Source organism: Scyliorhinus canicula, chromosome 27, assembly GCF_902713615.1.
Source record: "Scyliorhinus canicula chromosome 27, sScyCan1.1, whole genome shotgun sequence".
NCBI classification, from domain to species: Eukaryota; Metazoa; Chordata; class Chondrichthyes; order Carcharhiniformes; family Scyliorhinidae; genus Scyliorhinus; species Scyliorhinus canicula.
Genome location: NC_052172.1, coordinates 24,073,534 through 24,095,327, shown reverse-complemented (window position 1 = coordinate 24,095,327; position 21,794 = coordinate 24,073,534). Strand labels below are relative to the sequence as shown.

Genomic DNA, 21,794 nt, shown 5'->3' with positions numbered 1-21,794 from the left:
CGTGCAGGATAATGCTGAGTGTGAACACATGCAGGATAAGGTTGAGTGTGAACACATGCAGGATAAGGCTGAGTGTGAACACCTGCAGGATAAGGTTGAGTGTGAACACATGCACGATAAGGCTGAGTGTGAACACCTGCAGGATAATGCCGAGTGTGAACACGTGCAGGATAAGGTTGAGTGTGAACACATGCAGGAAAAGGCTGAGTGTGAACACGTGCAGGATAAGGTTGAGTGTGAACACATGCAGGATAAGGCTGAGTGTGAACACGTGCAGGATAAGGCTGAGTGTGAACACATGCAGGATAAGGCTGAGTGTGAACACATGCAGGATAAGGCTGAGTGTGAACACCTGCAGGATAAGGTTGAGTGTGAACACATGCACGATAAGGCTGAGTGTGAACACATGCAGGATAAGGCTGAGTGTGAACACGTGCAGGATAAGGCTGAGTGTGAACAGAACTATTTATCCAGAGAGAGTGAGAAATGCTCTCAATCTTGATCTCAAAACCCTGGGAAATTGTAGGAAGATGGAAGAGACAGTGGAACCAGAGGTTTGAGAAATTGGTTAAGAATGAATGATTTGAAGTACTTGTTGTCAAAGTGAGGAGACGGGACAGAAGGGAAGCTTGACTGAGTCTGCAGGTTTAGGAAGAGCATGCGAGGAAAATCCAGACTATAGATCCAAGTCTCCGACTGTGTGAATATTTCTCTTGTTTTGCAGCAACATTGAAATATTGGCATCAGGGTGATCATCAATTCTCAACATGAGGGAGGAAGTTCATTATCCCCACAGAATTAAAAAATAATAAAACTCACCAATTAATCATCCTTCTAAGGTAAGGAACACATGTCCCTGGTCTCTGGATGTTTTAATCTATGCTCCATATTGCCAAAATCAATTCAATTTCTGTTTCTGTTGACTGCCAACAGCCAAAGGCCACATAAATCGAAAAAGGTTTTGGCGTAAATCTATAGGGTGAAAATTCTTTCAAAGGCGCGGATGGTGGTGTCACGACACCTCCAATATTCCGACAATCATCGTTTTCCCATTTACTTCCCCACCAAGGACATTTACTCTCCAGTGAGTTTCAGTCAATAACAACACCTTCCTCACAGAAGGAGAACATCAAAAATGCAGCGTTGGGCTGTCCCCAGTTAATGACCCGCATGCCACAGACACACACACATGCCACAGACACGCACACACGCCACAGACACACACACACGCCACAGACACACACACGCCGCAGACACACACACTCGCCGCAGACACGCACACACACCACAGACACGCACACACACCACAGACACGCACACACGCCGATGCTGCAGACACGCACACACACCACAGACATGCACACACACCACAGACATGCACACACACCACAGACATGCACACACACCGCAGACATGCACACACGCCGCAGACATGCACAGATGCTGCAGACACGCACACAGGCCGCAGACATGCACACACTCCACAGACACGCACACACACCACAGACACACACACACGCCGCAGACACGCAGACACACCAACACGCTGCAGACACACACGCCACAGACACGCACACACACCACAGGCACGCCGACATGCCGCAGACACACACACACGCCACAGACACGCACACACACCACAGACACATGCACACCTGAGTAAGAAAGAGGAGAGGGAGTGGGGTAGGTTTGTGGAAGAGGGAATTGGGGCATTTGGACAGGAGGTGAGGGAGAAGGCAGTGAAGAGAGTGGCTGGTGGAGGGAGGGGCTGGTGTGAGGGAGGCTGAGTGGAGGGAGGAGCTAAGTGGAGGATAGCGGAGTGGAGGGAAACGGAGTGGAGGGAAACGGAGTGGAGGGAAGCGGAGTGGAGGGAAGCGGAGTGGAGGGAAGCGAAGTGGAGGGAAGCTGAATGGAGGAAAGCTGAGTGGAGGGAAGCGGAGTGGAGGGAAACGGAGAGGAGGGAAGCTGAATGGAGGGAAGCTGAGTGGAGGGAAGCGGAGTGGAGGGAAGCGGAGTGGAGGGAAGCTGAGAGGAGGGAAGCTGAGTGGAGGGAAGCTGAATGGAGGGAAGCTGAGTGGAGGGAAGCGGAGTGGAGGGAAGCTGAATGGAGGGAAGCGGAGTGGAGGGAAGCGGAGTGGAAGGAAGCGGAGTGGAGGGAAGCGGAGTGGAGGGAAGCGGAGTGGAGGGAAGCTGAGTGGAGGGAAGCTGAGTGGAGGGAAGCTGAATGGAGGGAAGCTGAGTGGAGGGAAGTGGAGTGGAGGGAAGCGGAGTGGAGAGAAGCTGAATGGAGGGAAGCTGAATGGAGGGAAGCTGAGTGGAGGGAAGCTGAATGGAGGGAAGCTGAGTGGAGGGAAGCTGAGTGGAGGGAAGCTGAGTGGAGGGAAGCTGAATGAAGGGAAGCTGAGTGGAGGGAAGCTGAGTGGAGGGAAGCGGAGTGGAGGGAAGCTGAGTGGAGGGAAGCTGAGAGGAGGGAAGCAGAGTGGAGGGAAGCTGAGAGGAGGGAAGCTGAGTGGAGGGAAGCTGAGAGGAGGGAAGCTGAATGGAGGGAAGCTGAGTGGAGGGAAGAGGAGTGGAGAGAAGCTGAGTGGAGGGAAGCTAAGAGGAGGGAAGCTGAGTGGAGGGAAGCTGAATGGAGGGAAGCTAAGTGGAGGGAAGCAGAGTGGAGGGAAGTTGAATGGAGGGAAGCTGAATGGAGGGAAGCGGAGTGGAGGGAAGCTGAATGGAGGGAAGCTGAATGGAGGGAAGCGGAGTGGAGGGAAGCTGAGTGGAGGGAAGCTGAATGGAGGGAAGCTGAGTGGAGGGAAGCTGAGTGGAGGGAAGCTGAGTGGAGGGAAGCTGAGTGGAGGGAAGCTGAGTGGAGGGAAGCTGAATGGAGGGAAGCTGAGAGGAGGGAAGCTCAATGGAGGGAAGCTGAGTGGAGGGAAGCTGAGTGGAGGGAAGCTGAGTGGAGGGAAGCTGAGTGGAGGGAAGCTGAGTGGAGGGAAGCGGAGTGGAGGGAAGCGGAGTGGAGGGAAGCTGAGTGGAGGGAAGCTGAGTGGAGGGAAGCTGAGAGGAGGGAAGCTGAGTGGAGGGAAGCTGAGTGGAGGGAAGCTGAGTGGAGGGAAGCTGAGTGGAGGGAAGCTGAATGGAGGGAAGCTGAGTGGAGGGAAGCTGAGTGGAGGGAAGCGGAGTGGAGGGAAGCGGAGTGGAGGGAAGCGGAGTGGAGGGAAGCGGAGTGGAGGGGTATGCGTACTGAGTTTTGAGGATGGATGTTGGAGGAGTGGCAATCAGTCTCGGACTCCAGATTGAGCAGAATACTGTAATCAGGAACAATGGCATCAGGCCGACATCTGCAAAGCTGGATTACACATCAATTGGCAAAGACCTGAACAGCTCTTAAAGTTGGCTGGAGTCCTGGTAATGTGAAGGCACTTTACCCCAAATATACTCGCTCGAATTTGCCTCTGTAACATACAACAATCCTCACTCACAGAGCATTCCTCACTCACAGAGCAATCCTCACTCACAGAGCAATCCCCACTCACAGAGCAATCCCCACTCACAGAGCAATCCCCACTCACAGAGCAATCCTCACTCACAGAGAAATCCTCACTCACAGAGCAATCCTCACTCACAGAGCAATCCTCACTCACAGAGCAATCCTCACTCACAGAGCAATCCTCACTCACAGAGCAATCCTCACTCACAGAGCAATCCTCACTCACAGAGCAATCCTCACTCACAGAGAAATCCTCACTCACAGAGCAATCCTCACTCACAGAGCAATCCTCACTCACAGAGCATTCCTCACTCACAGAGCATTCCTCACTCACAGAGCAATCCTCACTCACAGAGCAATCCTCACTCACAGAGCAATCCTCACTCACAGAGCAATCCTCACTCACAGAGCAATCCTCACTCACAGAGCAATCCTCACTCACAGAGCAATCCTCACTCACAGAGCATTCCTAACTCACAGAGCAATCCTCACTCACAGAGCAATCCTCACTCACAGAGCAATCCTCACTCACAGAGCAATCCTCACTCACAGAGCAATCCTCGCTCACAGAGCAATCCTCCCTCACAGAGCAATCCTCACTCACAGAGCAATCCTCACTCACAGAGCAATCCTCACTCACAGAGCAATCCTCACTCACAGAGCATTCCTCACTCACAGAGCAATCCTCACTCACAGAGCAATCCTCACTCACAGAGCAATCCTCACTCACAGAGCAATCCTCACTCACAGAGCAATCCTCACTCACAGAGCAATCCTCACTCACAGAGCAATCCTCACTCACAGAGCATTCCTCACTCACAGAGCATTCCTAACTCACAGAGCATTCCTCACTCACAGAGCAATCCTCACTCACAGAGCAATCCTCACTCACAGAGCAATCCTCACTCACAGAGCAATCCTCACTCACAGAGCAATCCTCACTCACAGAGCATTCCTCACTCACAGAGCAATCCTCACTCACAGAGCAATCCTCACTCACAGAGCAATCCTCACTCACAGAGCAATCCTCACTCACAGAGCAATCCTCACTCACAGAGCAATCCTCACTCACAGAGCAATCCTCACTCACAGAGCAATTCTCACTCACAGAGCAATCCTCACTCACAGAGCAATCCTCAATCACAGAGCAATCCTCACTCACAGAGCAATCCTCACTCACAGAGCATTCCTCACTCACAGAGCATTCCTCACTCACAGAGCAATCCTCACTCACAGAGCAATCCTCACTCACAGAGCAATCCTCACTCACAGAGCAATCCTCACTCACAGAGCATTCCTCACTCACAGAGCTTTCATTCAGATTGTGCACCGAGCACTTCAACCTGACAAATTCACCCTCGCCATATCCAATCACACCCACACCATCTCACACCCACTCACACCCACTCACACCATCTCACACCCACCCACACAATCTCACACTCACCCACAACATCTCACACTCACCCACACCATCTCACACCCACCCACACCATCTCACCCTCACCCACACCATCTCACACTCACCCACACCATCTCGCGCCCAGAGTAAAGCTCCCTCTACACTGTCCTCATCAAACGCTCCCAGGACAGGTACAGCACGGGGTTAGATACAGAGTAAAGCTCCCTCTACACTGTCCTCATCAAACACTCCCAGGACAGGTACAGCATGGGGTTATATACAGAGTAAAGCTCCCTCTACACTGTCCCCATCAAACACTCCCAGGACAGGTACAGCACGGGGTTAGATACAGAGTAAAGCTCCCTCTACACTGTCCCTATCAAACACTCCCAGGACAGGTACAGCACGGGTTTAGATACAGAGTAAAGCTCCCTCTACACTGTCCCCATCAAACACTCCCAGGACAGGTATAGCACGGGGTTAGATACAGAGTAAAGCTCCCTCTACACTGTCCCCATCAAACACTCCCAGCACAGGTACAGCACGGGTTTAGATACAGAGTAAAGCTCTCTCTACACTGTCCCCATCAAACACTCCCAGGACAGGTACAGCATGGGGTTAGATACAGAGTAAAGCTCCCTCTACACTGTCCCCATCAAACACTCCCAGGACAGGTACAGCACGGGGTTAGATTCAGAGTAAAGCTCCTTCTGCACTGTCCTCATCAAACACTCCCAGGACAGGTACAGCACGGGGTTAGATACAGAGTAAAGCTCCCTCTACACTGTCCCCATCAAACACTCCCAGGACAAGTACAGCATGGGGTTATATACAGAGTAAAGCTCCCTCTACACTGTCCCCATCAAACACTCCCAGGACAGGTACAGCACGGGTTTAGATACAGAGTAAAGCTCCCTCTGCACTGTCCCCATCAAACACTCCCAGGACAGGTATAGCACGGGGTTAGATACAGAGTAAAGCTCCCTCTACACTGTCCCCATCAAACACTCCCAGCACAAGTACAGCACGGGTTTAGATACAGAGTAAAGCTCTCTCTACACTGTCCCCATCAAACACTCCCAGGACAGGTACAGCACGGGGTTAGATACAGAGTAAAGCTCCCTCTACACTGTCCCCATCAAACACTCCCAGGACAGGTACAGCACGGGGTTAGATACAGAGTAAAGCTCCCTCTGCACTGTCCCCATCAAACACTCCCAGGACAGGTACAACACGGAGTTAGATACAGAGTAAAGCTCCCTCTACACTTTGTGGGCAACACAGTAGCATAGTGGTTAGCACAGTCGCTTCACATCTCCAGAATCCCAGGTTCGATTCTCGGCTTGGGTCACTGTGTGGAGTTTGCACGTTCTCCCCGTGTCTGCGTGGGTTTCCTCCGGGAGCTCCGGTTTCCTCCCACAGTCCAAAGATGTGCAGGTTAGGTAGATTGGCCATGATAAATTTCCCTTAGTGTCCAAAAAGGTTAATTGGGGTTACTGGGTTAAGGGGATAGGGTGGAGTAGTGTGTTCTTGAGTGGGGTGCTCTTTCCATGGGCCTGTGCAGACCCGATGCGCTGAATGGCCTCCTCCTGCACTGTGAACTCTTATGATTCTATGATACACTGTCCCCATCAAACACTCCCAGGACAGGTACAGCACGGGGTTAGATACAGAGTAAAGCTCCCTCTACACTGTCCCCATCAAACACTCCCAGGACAGGTACAGCACGGGGTTAGATACAGAGTAAAGCTCCCTCTACACTGTCCCCAATCAAACACTCCCAGGTCAGGAACAGCACGGGTTTAGATACAGAGTAAAGCTCCCTCTACACTGTCCCCATCAAACACTCCCAGGACAGGTACAGCTCGGGGTTAGATACAGAGTAAAGCTCCCTCTACACTGTCCCCATCAAACACTCCCAGTACTGGTACAGCACGGGGTTAGATACAGAGTAAAGCTGCCTCTACACTGTCCCCATCAAACACTCCCAGGACAGGTACAGCACGGGGTTAGATGTAGAGTTAAGCTCCCTCTACGCTGTCCCCATCTAACACTCCCAGGAGAGGTGCAGCACGGGGTTAGATACAGAGTAAAGCTCCCTCTACACTGTCCCCAACAAACACTCCCAGGACAGGTACAGCACGGGGTTAGATACAGAGTAAAGCTCCCTCTACACTGTCCCCATCAAACACTCCCAGGACAGGTACAGCACGGCGTTAGATACAGAGTAAAGCTCCCTCTACACTGTCCCCATCAAACACTCCCAGGACAGGTACAACAAGGAAATTTGCTTTGTTTGATTTGAAGAATAATGGGATTAAGGGTTATGGTGTTCGGGCCGGAAAGTGGAGCTGAGTCCACAAAAGATCAGCCATGATCTCATTGAATGGTGGAGCAGGCTCGAGGGGCCAGATGGCCGAATCCTGCTCCTAGTTCTTATGTTCTTATGTTTAATGGGAAGTCAGCATCATTGGAAAGGGCAACATTTATTTATTATAAATTTAAATTACCAAATTTTTTTTTCCCAATTAAGGGGCAATTTAGCGTGGTCAATCCATCTAGCCTGTACATCTTTGGGTTGTGGGGGTGAAACCCACGCAGACATGGGGAGAATGTGCAAACTCCACATGGACAGTGACCCAGAGCCGGGATCGAACCCGGGTCCTCAGTGCCTTGGGGCAGCAGTGCTAACCACTGCGCCACCGTGCAGTCTTAAGGACAACGTTTATTACCCATCTCTAATTAGCGTCTAGAGTGAGCTGGTAGGTAGCGTAGAACAACACTGCCACAGTGTGCTCTTTGGAAGGGAGTTCATGCACCTCACAGAGCAGCAGTAACGGAGGGCAATGTGGTTACAAAATGGTCTGGAGCTTGGAGGTGAACTTGGTGGTTCTCATGTCTTTGTTGCCCTTGTCCCTGTCGGCGGTAGATGTGATGGGCAGGCAGAGGATTTGAAAGAGCTGTTCCTGAATTGTGAGAGTGAGAATTAATCAGTGATCAAGGTGTCTGAGAACTGGATCAGATCAGCTCAGATTTTTCACTTATATGCAACTAACATTGTGTATTGAACGAAGCCTCTGCAGTGAAGGAGGTCTATTTCCCCTGGCACGTCTTGCTAGCTGCGACATCAGAATGATGGAGGATCACAGGGGAGGTCCTCGTCTCGGGATTGTGGGAAGCACTGGTTCCTGGATCCCAAATTCCACCAGCTCACTCCCACTTTACCTTTAACGTTTGTTTGTTTGACTCTCGGTTGACTCCGCCCAGGTGCCCTCGGATTAGCTTTCGGGCCCTGGCTCTTTGTGCTGGGTGTGGCATCAGGTGCTGGCAGCAAGTGGCTTTTGGTGACTTTGACGGAGTGCCGGCTGGATAACGCCAGTTTCCTCAGTAACACAGACTGTGCTTGCTTCACACTGTAAAGGAAGAGGAACAGAAATGAACACGGCGCACATCAATGGCACAGAATTTGGGACATCATTACTGAAACAAAGGGAGAGAGTGGAGGGAGGAAGGGAGAGAGGGAGGAGATTGGGAGGAGGATTTGAGCAGAGAATTCAAGAATAGGGTACAGGAAAATAAACGGGAGAAGGGGAGCGAGAAGGAGGAGTGAGGGAGGTGAGGAAGAGGGGAGGAAAGTGAAAAGGCGGAACACAATAAGAAAAGTCACCAGTTAAAAGCCCCACTCCATTAGTTTATGTTTCCTCCTCTGGATTATTGCTAATTATCATTTAAACACCAGGTCAACAGAAACAATTCACTTCCATGTGGTCCCTCAGGTCTCTATCCCAGAGTGTCAGCTTCTGCACATATATGGAGTAAATACCCGGAAAAACAGCCAGTTATCAGTTGTATGTTCCAAAGTTTGAATTACTGCAGACGGGAAGGTGAAAATCTACTTAGTGTTTACATTCAATTTTCAGACAGAATTACTCAGACTGTTCCTGGCTCAACTTTCTGTCTCCACTCGCAATACAGACGAGTGTTTTGCTGCCAAAATGAAGAAAGGTAAAAAACAAGGACTTTTGGCACCAGCTGCAAACTGATCAGATGCACATCGTGGGGACGAAGGATCCCAGGCTGTGTTGATCCAGAACCTAAACCAACCCACAGGCTACAGCTCCCTCTACATAATCCCTATCAAACACTCCCAGGACAGGTACAGCACAGGGTTAGATACAGAGTAAAGCTCCCTCCACACTATCCCCATCAAACTCTCCCAGGACAGGTACAGCACGGGGTTAGATACAGAGTAAAGCTCCCTCCACACTATCCCCATCAAACTCTCCCAGGACAGGTACAGCACGGGGTTAGATACAGAGTAAAGCTCCCTCCACACTATCCCCATCAAACTCTCCCAGGACAGGTACAGCACGGGGTTAGATACAGAGTAAAGCTCCCTCTATACTGTCCCCATCAAACACTCCCAGGACAGGAACAGCACGGGGTTAGATACAGAGTAAAGCTCCCTCTGCACTGTCCCCATCAAACACTCCCAGGACAGGTACAGCATGGGGTTAGATACAGAGTAAAGCTCCCTCCACACTATCCCCATCAAACTCTCCCAGGACAGGTACAGCACAGGGTTAGATACAGAGTAAAGCTCCCTCTACACTGTCCCCATCAAACACTCCCAGGACAGGTCCAGCACGGGGTTAGATACAGAGTAAACCTCCCTCTGCACTGTCCCCCATCAAACACTCCCAGGACAGGTACAGCACGGGGTTAGATACAGAGTAAAGCTCCCTCTATACTGTCCCCATCAAACACTCCCAGGACAGGAACAGCACGGGGTTAGATACAGAGTAAAGCTCCCTCTGCACTGTCCCCATCAAACACTCCCAGGACAGGTACAGCACGGGGTTAGATACAGAGTAAAGCTCCCTCTACACTGTCCCCATCAAACACTCCCAGGGCAGGTATAGCACGGGGTTAGATACAAAGTAAAGTTCCCTCTACTGTCTTGTTGTGATCTCTGTAATGAATGCTACCTTTGGATTTGCAGCGAAGCACATCACATCTAAATATCTCATGCATCACAGAGAATGAATTAGTTTGAAGTGCAGTGAGAATTCTAGCAAACACGGCAGCTCGCGTGCAGCTGACACAAGGGGAATGCTCAGATTATGTGGGCCACAGAGGAATGTTGACCATGAGGACCTCCCAGGTCTTCTTTGAAATTTGCCCAATCAACTTAAATTACATGTTGAAGCAATTAAACCAAACTTGGTTTATCTTTACATCTAAAGGTCATGATTCTATAGAGTAACTGAAGCCTCAGGGACAATTCTTCATGAACCATGTCAGGAGTGTGTGCCTTGGGGCATGGTGGGAGGGTTACATGCTCCAGTTCGGTGTGGTGACATCATGGCTGGGTTGTAATTCACCGGCTGACCACTAGGAGTCTCATAGAATCATAGAATTTACAGTGCAGAAGGAGGCCATTCGGCCCTTCGAGTCTGCACCGGCTCTTGGAAAGAGCACCCTATCCCCGTAACCCAGTAACCCCAGCTAACGTTTTTTGGACACTAAGGGCAATTTAGCATTGTCAATCCACCTAACCTGCACATCTTTGGATTGTGGGAGAAAACCGGAGCACCCCGAGGAAACCCACTCAGACACGGGGAGAACGTGCAGACTCCGCACAGACAGTGACCCAAGCTGGGAATCGAACCAGGGACCCTGGAGCTGTCAATCAACTGTGCTAACCACTGTGCTACCGTGCTGCCATTCACTATATAAATGAATGTTACAGTCAAGTGACCCCTCAGACTGGCTGGAGGAAGCTGGAAAGAGAAGTTGCTTGTGCATAATCATATTGTTATTCATCTGGTGTTTTGTATGTATTTGATCCACAGTTAATGTTAATAAATCATTTATAGCTTTAGCTTTGATTTGATTTATTGTCACATGTATTAGTTTCTTGCATGCTGTACAAACAATGCATACCGTACATAGGGAAGGAAGGAGAGACTGCAGAATATAATGTTACAGTTATAGCAAGGTGTAGAGAAAAGATCAACTTAATACGAGGTAGGTCCATTCAAAAGTCTGATGGCAGCAGGGAAGAAGCTGTTCTTGAGTCGGTTGGTACGTGACTTCAAACTTTGGTATCTTTTTCCTGACGGAAGAAGGTGGAAGAGAGTATGTCCGGGGTGCGTGGGGTCCTTAATTATGCTGGCTGCCTTTCTGAGGCAGCGGGAATTATAGATAGAGTCAATGGATGGGAGGCTGGTTTGTGTGATGGACTGGGCTACATTCACAACCTTTTGTAGTTTCCTGCGGTCTTGGGCAGAGCAGTCTCCATACCAAGCTTTGATACAACCAGAAAGAATGCTTTCTATGGGGCATCTGTAAAAGTTGGTGCGAGTCATAGCTGACGTGCCAAATTTCCTTAGTCTCCTGAGAAAGTAGAGTCGTTGGTGGGCTTTCGTAACTATAGTGTCGGCATGGGGGGGACCAGGACAGGCTGTTGGTGATCTGTACACCTAAAAATTTGAAGCTCTCGACCCTTTCTATTTCGTTCCCATTGATGCAGACAGGGGCATGTTCTCCACTACGCTTCCTGAAGTCGATGACAATCTCCTTTGTTTTGTTGACATTGAGGGAGAGATTATTGTCGTCGCACCAGTTTACCAGATTCTCTATCTCATTCCTGTACTCTGTCTTGTCATTGTTTGAAATCCGACCCACTACGGTGGTGTCATCAGCAAATTTGAAAATCGAGTTGGACGGGAATTTGGCCACACAGTCATAGGTGTATCAGGAGTATAGTAGGGGGCTGAGGACACAGCCTTGTGGGGCACCGGTGTTGAGGATGATCGTGGAGGAGCTGTTGTTGCCTATCCTTACTGATTGTGGCCTGTGGGTTAGAAAGTTCAGGATCCAGTCGCAGAGGGAGGAGCCGAGGCCAAGGCCACGGAGTTTGGAGATGAGTTTCGGAGGAATGATGGTGTTGAAGGCTGAGCTGTAGTCGATAAATAGGAGTCTGACGTAGGTGTCTTTGTTATCTAGGTGTTCCAGGGTAGAGTGCAGGGCCAGGGAGATGGCGTCTGCTGTGGACCTGTTGCAGCGGTCGGCGAACTGTAGTGGATCAAGGCAATCCGGGAGGCTGGAGTTGATTCGTGCCATGACTAACCTTTCGAAGCACTTCATGATGATGGATGTCAGAGCCACTGGGCGATAGTCATTAAGGCACGCTGCTTAGCTTTTTTTGGTACAGGGATGATGGTCATCTTCTTGAAGCAGATAGGGACCTCAGATTGTTGTAAAGAGAGGTTGAAGATGTCTGCGAATACCCCCCGCCAGCTGATCCGTGCAAGACCTTAGTGCCCGTCGGGGTACCCCATCCGGGCCAGTGGCTTTCTGTGGGTTGACCTTCGAGGAGGCTCCTCTGACGTCTGCAGTGGTGATCTCAGATACAAGTTCTTCCGAGGCTTCTGGGGTGGAGGGCTCGCTCTCGCTGATCTCTTGCTCAAAGCGGGCATAGAATGCATTGAGCTCATCAGGGAGGGGTGCGTTGGAGCTGACGATTTTACATCCCTTTATCTTGTGATGGTTCGTTACATTCACCACATCTTGTAGCCCGTTATGTCTTGCAGACCTTGTCATAGATGGCGGGGATCCGTGTGGCTAGCCTGGGACTCGAGCTTGGTCCGGTACTGTCTTTTTGGCATCTTTGATGGATTTCTTTAGATCATATCCGGCTTTCTTGTATAGGTCAGGGTCGCCTGACTTGAACGCCTCAGACCTAGACTTCAGCAAGCGGTGGATATCCCTGTTCATCCAGGGTATCCGGTTGGGAAACATGCGGATTTGCTTCTTTGGCACACAGTCTCCTACACACTTACTAATGAAGTCAGTTACTGTCGTGGCATACTCATTCCGGCTGGTCGCAGAGTTTTTAAATACTGACCAGTCCACTGACTCTAAGCAGCCCCCTAGGAGATCATCCAATTCCTCAGACCAACAATGCACAACTTTCTTTGACGGGTTCTCCCGCTTCAGTTTTTGCTGATAAGCCGGGAGCAGGAGTACAGCCTTGTGGTCAGATTGCCAAAGTGTGGGCTGGCGATAGAGCGGTAGGCATGTTTGATATTTGTGTAGCAGTGGTGTCGGATGTTTGGGCCTCTGGTGGAACAGGTGACGTGTTGGTGGTAACTTGGTAGTATGTTCTTGAGCTTGGCCTGATTGGAGTCCCCAGCTACAATGAACAAGGCCTGGGGATGTTTCATTTCAAGGCTATTTGTGGTGGTGAATATTTCGTCCAGTGCGATTTTCACATTCGCATGGGGTGGGATGTAAACTGCCGTCAAGGTAATGGAGCTGAACTCCCGCGGAAGGTAGTAGGGGCGGCATTTTAGCGCCAGGTATTCTAGATCCAGGGAGCAGAAACTCGTCAGTGTTTCCCCATTGCTACAAGTGTTGTTGTCATATAAATCAGGCCATCCGAGAAGAACATTATATTAGGGGGTCAGGGTTATTCCCCTAACTATCCCCACCCTTTAAGTTTCCAAAGACGGTCAATGGCATGGAAAGAATTCAATATTCCTACAGTAATCCACTGGAGTGGCAAACAGGCCCTGGGCTCGAATCCACAATGTTCTCACCAAGTCAAACCATATCACAGGCTCTGTAGATCCAGGTAGATTGAAACCATGACATTGCCAACAAATAATCATGAGACCTGGATGGATCCAAACCAATGATTGAGACAGGGACAACCATTCTCAAAGGCCACTAAACACCTGCTGAATCTCTTTGAAAAGGTTCTCCTATTGCATCCAAATTCCTACAATTGCTCAGACAGATGTTCAAACTATACCGGGAAAATCTGCCCAGGAATCATTTCAATAAAGAAACAATTTATTTCAGGATCATAAAATTATCTTTTCCTTCCTTAAACTTTAATGAAAGTTCAAAGAAACTGTAATGAATCACATTGTTTCTGACAGTTTAGTAATATAAATCACTTTCTCTCCTACTCAGAAGCCTGTAAAATTTCTTTTTACTGTTGAAAGAAGAGGAACTATAAAGAGTTTTTTTCTCTGCGCACAGAACCAAAATTTAAACGAACATTTCCCACATTCTGAAAGGTCTTCTCCACTGAACTCAACGAGTAAGATAATCGTTGCCACGAATCTCTAACATTTCAGGTTTAAACATTTCCCACTTCACTCCCGAAGCCAATGGGGAAATTAAGCATCTGTTCAATTCTCCTATTGACTTCTTTAGCAGCTGATGTGGCCCTGAGTTACACAGACCAGCTTGGAGCAGGCCCCATATTCTGCTTGCGCAGAGGTAGCTGATCTTCGCCAAGGTGAGGAGAAAAGTAATGCTCGGAGCCTTGGCCAAACAACACCAGAAAAACACATTAAACAGGATCACATCTAATTGATCTTAGATTTTTTAGGTTCTAGAATGTCTGCCATAATTGGAAGCTAGAAAATATAATCCTGCTATTAAAGAAATGAGAGAGAAAGAAAACAGGAAAATAGAGATAGTCGAGGCATTGGGTATAACCTTCCAAAATTCCTTTGGTGCTGGAAGGAGATTGAAAAGGATGGAGGCATGAAGCCGGCAACTACAGGCTAGTTGGTCTAACATCTGTCAAATTGCTAGAATCCAATATTTAGGAGGTTTGCAGGAAATTTAGAAAATCATATTGGGATCGGGCAGAGTCAACATGGTTTTGTGGAAGGGAAATATCATTGAACCAATTAGATCAAAAGACATAGGAGCAGAATTAGGCCATTAATCAAGAATTATTAGAGTAGAATGGTTGACAAGAGCTCAGTTAACCTGACATCAGTGGGAGAAACACTGGGGGTTCGATTCAACTGATTGGGACAAAGTTCCATTGTGAGCACATTTAGCTGCGTGTTTCCTGGCACTCGCAGTGCTGGGAAACACATGGCTATAACACGCGACATGTGTTTGATAAGGAGCCTCAGTGGATAACACACAGCGGAGGCTGCACCCAATCCCGTTTTGTACAGGGGGGAGCTCCAAGCGAGAAATCGGGACATCATCCCTGAAGTGATCCCCAATTCCCCCCCCCCCCCCCCGCCTTAACGCTGAACGCAGTCTGGGAGGAGGGTCCCCACATCCCCCAACACCCGTGCAGGGCACCGCCGGCCCTATCACGTGCACACAGAAATGGTAGGTTGGCAGCTTGGCAGTGCCAACCTGCCATCATGGCAGTGCCCATGCCAGCTGGTGATGTCACCTGTACACTGGCAGTGCCCATGCTAGATGGTGATGTCACCTGTACACTCTGGCAGTGCCCATGCTAGATGGTGATGTCACCTGTACACTCTGGCAGTGCCCATGCCAGCTGGTTATGCCACCTGTACACTGGCAGTGCCCATGCTAGCTAGTGATACCACCTGTACACTGGCAGTGCCCATGCCAGCTGGTGATGCCACCTGTACACTGGCAGTGCCCATGCTAGCTAGTGATGCCACCTGTACACTGTCAGTGCCCATGCTAGCTGGTGATGCCACCTGTACACTGGCAGTGCCCATGCTAGCTAGTGATGCCACCTGTACACTGTCAGTGCCCATGCCAGCTGGTGATGCCACCTGTACTCTGGCAGTGCCCATGCCAGCTGGTGATGCCACCTGTACTCTGGCAGTGCCCATGCTAGCTGGTGCTGCCACCTGTACTCTGGCAGTGCCCATGCCAGCTGGTGCTGCCACCTGTACTCTGGCAGTGCCCAGGCCAGTTGGCGATGCCACTTGGACACCTTGGCAGTGCAAAGCTGGTGCCCAGGTGGTACCAGCTGTGCCAACACACTATCCTGCCCAAAGGCATGCAGCTGGGGGCCACTGATCCCCTGGGACACTCCTCACGAGTGCCGTTCCATCTGGTTCCTGTTTCTGGAGACCAGTGCTAAACGCCACTCTCCCGGGGTCTCCGAGGTGAAGGGGTTGAATCGCAAAGCTTCAGGTGCCTCGAGAATCTGCACATTAGAGCCCGGCTAACTGCCCTGCCCTAATCTGCAGAGATCCTGCCCACAATGGGCAGGGTTCACATCGCAATGTCTCGCGAGGTCACATTGGATCTCGGGAAGTGTGGCGAGCTGGGTAGATCCTGGAAGCGAGTTACTTTACAGCTGCAGCACGGCCATTGGATCGCACCCTGGATTCTATTAGTAGTCACGCTGTAAAAGGGCAGTAAAATCATAATTGGGCAAAGTCAACACAAATTTATGAAAGGAGACAAAGCAGCAGGAGTTCAGAGTTTGAAGAGAGAGAGCCTGCCAGGGGTTTACAAATAAAATCTAAAAGTGATACTACAGGTGTACTTTAAGTTGATTGGTTGGTAAGTATTGGCCTTTCCAGAATTGACACAGAGGAGATGATTGGTGAGTCACAGGTGAGTTATAATATTATAACCATATTGCAGTGAACACTTAACATGTAGTTTAAGGAATGTCAGAGCAGCTCGTCCTTGTGGAATGTGCATCCTGCGAGATGTGGGAAGTGGCTTCATGACTACATCTGCAGGAAGTAGAACCAGGTGCAGAACTGTCAGCTTGGGGATTGCAGAACTCGAGTGGCTGTTGGAATCGTAGTGCGTCATCCGCAAGGTGTGAAGATGAAGATAAAGATTATGTGGATAGCACATTTAGTAAGGTGATCACACCACAGCCAATAAATACACAGGCAGAGGCGGAGAGGGTGACCGGCAGAGTGTCTAAGAGAATGATGCAGGGAGTGCAGGAATCCCCTGAGGCTATCTGGATGTCTCAGAACTTTTCCATTTTGGATGCAGGTGATTGAGATGGTTCCTCAGGAGGACAGTAGCAAGAGCCAGGATTGTGGGACCATGGCTGGCTCAGTCGTTAAAGAGGGGAAGAGGGAGAGTGGGTGTGCCATGGTGGCAGGAGATTCTATCATTGGGGAGCAGACAGGCATTCCTGCAGGCAATAGGCATGACTCCAGGATGGTGTGTTGCCTTTCTGTTGTCAGGGTGAAGGATGTCGGGGAGTGGCTGAGGACATTCCTCTGGGGGAGGGGGGGGGGGGGGGCATCCAGAGATCATGGTCCATATTGGGGCAAACAACATTGGGAGGAAAGGGGATGAGGTTCAGAAAGCAGAGTTTAGGGAATTAGGAAGGGAATTAAAGCAGTAATTCGGGATTACTCCCAGTGCCACGAGCTGGAATAAGAAGATTGAGCAGTTCAACACGTGGCTGGAGAAATGGAGTCGGAGGGAGGGCTTTAGAACTCTGAGCCATTGGGACTGGTTCTGGAGAAGGGGGGGCCTGTACAAGAAGGATAGTTTGCACCTTAACAGGACTGGGATTAATATCCTCATAGCGATGTTTGTTAGTGATATTGAGGAGGGTTTGAACTAGATTGGCAGAGGGCTGGAAACCTGAGGGGAAAGTCAGAGTGGAGAGGAGAAAAACGAGCTATGGGAAGTGGAGATGTATCAACTGATAAGGAGGATATATCAGAGAATAGTATCAAGGTTATCGAAAACTAGAGGGGACACAGATTCAAGATAATGTAGAATGCTCTTTCAGCGAGACAGTGCACACTCAATGGGTGTAGATTTTGTGATTGTGTCAGTGTTTTTTAAGGGTTTACCTACAGAGGAAACCAATGGCTATGGTACATTTGAATTTCCAGAATGCATTTGATAATAATAATAAACTTTTATTGTCACAAGTATGAAGTTACTGCGAAAATCCCCTAGTTGCCACATTCCGGTGCCTGTTCGGGTAAGCTGGTACGGGAATTGAACCTGTGCTGCTGGCCTTGTTCTGCATCACAAACCAGCAGTCTAGCCCACTGAGCTAAACCAGGTTTCTGATGAGGTGCCGCACGAGAGATTATTAAACAAAATTAGGGCTCATAGGGCTGGGGGTAAAATATTAGCATGGATTAAAGATTGATTTACAGATAGGAAGGCGAGAGTGGGATAAATGAGTTATTTCCAGGCTGTAATTAGCAAAAGTCCTGCAAGTATCGGTGTTATAGCCTCAGGTATTTACAAGTTTATATTAATAACTGATGTGAGGGCAGCACGGTGGCGCAGTGGTTAGCACTGCTGCCCCATGGCGCCGAGGCCCCAGGTTCGATCCCGGCTCTGGGTCTCTGTCCATGTGGAGTTTGCACATTCTCCCCGTGTCTGCGTGGGTCTCACCCCCACAACCCGAAAAAATGTGCAGGGTAGGTGGATTGCCAACGCTAAATTGCCCCTTAATTGGAAAAAATGAATTGGGCACTCTAAATTAAAAAAAAAACAAATAACTGATGTGAAGGAATTTAGTTCAATTTATCCGACTTTTCTGATAAAACAAAGTGAAGTAATCTGTGAGTAAGATGCAAAAAAAAAGCTGCAAAGGAATTGTAAGGCAGGTTAAGTAAGTGGGAAAGAATGTCACAGATTGAATATAATGCTGAGAAATATGACGGCACCCAGTGTGGGCAGAAGAATAGAAAAGCAAATTATTTTTAAATGGTGAGAGATTGCATTGAGAGGGATCTGGATGTTCTTCGTCAGGCATCCCAGAAAGTTAACACGGCAGCACAACCAGCAAATGGGAAAGCAAATGATGGATTTGCCTTTATTAAAATCGGATTAGAGTATGAGTGAATCGGGCTTACAACAATAATATAGGGCAATGGCGAGACCACACATGGAGTAACGTGTGCAGTTTTGGTCTTAACGAAGGGAAAATATAACATGGAGTTTACTGGACTACTGGAGGATTGCACTACGAGCAGAGATTGGCCTATATTCCTCAGAGTTTAGCAACATCAGAGGTGAACCCTACATCCTTAAAGGATTTGACAGATGCTGAGAAACAGGTTTCCTGTTTGGGAATCTGGAGCCAGGGACTAGATTTTGAGTAAGGAGTTGATCATTTAGGACAGATAAAAGGAAAATTCCTTTATCCAAAGGTTTGTGAATCTTTGAAAATCGGTACCCTGGAGGGCTCGGAGACCCCATGCACTGAGTATTTTCAAGTTACAAATTAATTAAACTTTGGATATTTAAGGGAATCAAGGAAAACAGAAATAGTGCAGGAAGGTGGAGTTGAGGTGGATGGTCCACCACAATCCTATTCCATCATAGGACAACTAGTGCAGAAGGAGGCCATTTGGCCCATCGTGTATACTCTGACCCTCTGAAAGAGCATTCTAACCAGGCTGCCACACTATCCCTGTAACCCCACATAACCCTCACATCCTTGGACACCAAGGGCAATTTAGCATATCCAATCCACTTAACTTGCACATCTTTGGACTGTGGGAGGAACTCGGAGCACCCGGAGGAAACCCACGCAGACACGGGGAGAACGTGCAGACTCCGCACAGACAGTCACCCGAGGCCGGAATTGAACCTGGGTCCCTGGAGCTGTGAGGCAGCAGTGCGAGCCACTGTGCCACCCTGACGTCCCTCTAAGGGCCAACGATACCCCTATGTTTAATGTTCTTCACAATGTTTGTTGATAAATCTTACTGTATATAAATTAGCTGCCTCCTGACTCACAGTGACTGGTTCAACATAATTAATTATGTAAAATGTTTTCAGACACAACAGAAGTGCTTTCTGTTCTGTGACTCCAGCCCCTGTGGGAAGGACGGGTCTGGGAAAATTATATATAATTGTCCAGAATCTTCCATCCTTTCTTTAAGTGTTATTTATGTTCATGAAGAGGTTGAAGGATGCTGACCAGTACCTGGTCATATCTGGGAGAGATCACAAAGTGCTTTGCACCAAATGTTTGGAGCCGCTCTGGTGGGATTCTAAATCGGACATTGGCTCTTTGTCAGACAGTAAACTTCACAAGCAACTCAATAAGGTATCATTTAGAGTTTTGTTTTTGTTTTGTTTAGTAGAGTCGATTGAAGGAGAAATATGGTTCTGAGATTCCTGCTCTACAAATAGAATCAAGTGATTATTGTCCACACAAACAATGAACATCTTATTGCTCCGATTCCTACACACACACAGATTCCTTCCTGTTCCGAAATGTGTTCAATTTAAAATCCTCCTCCTCCTCTTCCAATCCACCCTGTCTGGCCAACTCCTGCAGTCGCCTCCTGCCTTTCAATTCCATTCAGGCTCTTTGTGCACCTTGCTCACTCTCTGACCCAAAATGGTAACAGTCTGCTCTGCTGGGCTGAATTCTCACACACAAACAGGACTCCACTATGAACAATCCCGGCACCAAGCTGAGTTCTTCTTTTAAATAAACATTCCACAACTGCTTCCCCAGAGGATACAAACACTTACTGAAGTCCAGAGAGCACAGCCAGAGGCAAAGTTTACAGGGAGTTGGAGGAACACGAATGAAAGAGACAGAGGGAAAGAGAGAGAGAGAGAGAGAGAGAAAGAAGGAATGAGACAGATACAGGAGGACGAGAGGGAAGGAAATAGAAAGGGAAAAGGGATAGAGAGAGAGAGAGAGGGGAGAGAAATGGAAGAAGACACACACTGAAAGAGAGAACAAGAAAGAGAGGACAAATAAATATTTTCGTTGTTAATTTCCAAAATTAAGAAATATCTTGGCATCGGCTTTAATTGTTTCCAGGTAAACTTAAGGAAGTTACTCAGCAATTCACCAGAGAAACGGATAATACAGACCCACCAGTCTGGATTCACGATAAAAACCCTGAGCCAGCTCCAGGATCACTGTGTGGATCCGGCTCAGGCTCCGGGATCACTGTGTGGATCCGGCTCCGGCTCCGGGATCACTGTGTGGATCCGGCTCCGGCTCCGGGATCACAGTGTGGATCCGGCTCCGGCTCCGGGATCACTGTGTGGATCCGGCTCCGGCTCCGGGATCACTGTGTGGATCCGGCTCCGGGATCACTGTGTGGATCCGGCTCCGGGATCACTCCGTGGATCCGGCTCCGGCTCCGGGATCGCAGTGTGGATCCGGCTCCGGCTCCGGGATCGCAGTGTGGATCCGGCTCCGGCTCCGGGATCACTGTGTGGATCCGGCTCCGGGATCACTGTGTGGATCCGGCTCCGGGATCACTCCGTGGATCCGGCTCCGGCTCCGGGATCACTGTGTGGATCCGGCTCCGGCTCCGGGATCAAAGTGTGGATCCGGCTCCGGCTCCGGGATCACTGTGTGGATCCGGCTCCGGGATCACTGTGTGGATCCGGCTCCGGGATCACTCCGTGGATCCGGCTCCGGCTCCGGGATCACTGTGTGGATCCGTCTCCGGGATCACTCCGTGGATCCGGCTCCGGCTCCGAGATCACTGATGTGTGGATCCTGATACGGGTTCTGGGATCACTCTGTGGATCCCGATCCAGCTCTGTGGATCCCGATCCAGCTCTGGGATCAATCTGTGGATCCCGATCCGGCTCTGGGATCAATCTGTAGATCCCGATCCGGCTCTGGGTTCACTGTGTGGATCCTGATACGGGTTCTGCGATCACTCTGTGGATCCCGATCCGGCTCTGGGTTCACTGTGTGGATCCCAATCTGGATTCTGGGATCACTCTGTGGATCCCGATCCGGGTTCTGGGATCACTGTGTGGATCCCGATCGAGCTCTGGGATCATTCTGTGGATCCCAATCCAGGTTCTGGGATTACTCTGTGGATCCCGATCCGGCTCTGGGGTCACTGTGTGTATCCTGATCCGGATCTGGAATCACTGTGTTGATCCCGATCCGGGTTCTGGGATCACTCTGTGGATCCCGATCCAGGTTCTGGGATCAGTGTGTGGATCCCGATCCAGGTTCTGTGATCACTCTGTGGATCCTGATCCTGGTTCTGGGATCACTCTGTGGATCCCGATCCGGGTTCTGGGATCACTCTGTGGATCCCATCCCGATCCGGCTCTGGGATCACTCTGTCGGTCCCGATCTGGAATCACTGTGTGGATCCCAATCCGGGTTCTGGGATCACTGTGTGGAATCCCAATCCGGGTTCTGGG

The 21,794-nt window shown here is 49.5% G+C and overlaps 1 protein-coding gene across 1 annotated transcript in view; it reads right to left on the bottom strand.

The window, feature by feature from the left end:
• LOC119957724 (latent-transforming growth factor beta-binding protein 1-like) overlaps window positions 1-21,794 on the bottom strand; it is a 182,732-nt gene that overhangs the window by 131,426 nt on the left and 29,512 nt on the right. Inside the window, exon 4 of the mRNA XM_038785804.1 lies at window positions 8,106-8,293. Within this exon, the coding sequence (XP_038641732.1) occupies window positions 8,106-8,293 (188 nt within the window). The remainder of the gene's footprint in view (window positions 1-8,105; window positions 8,294-21,794) is intronic.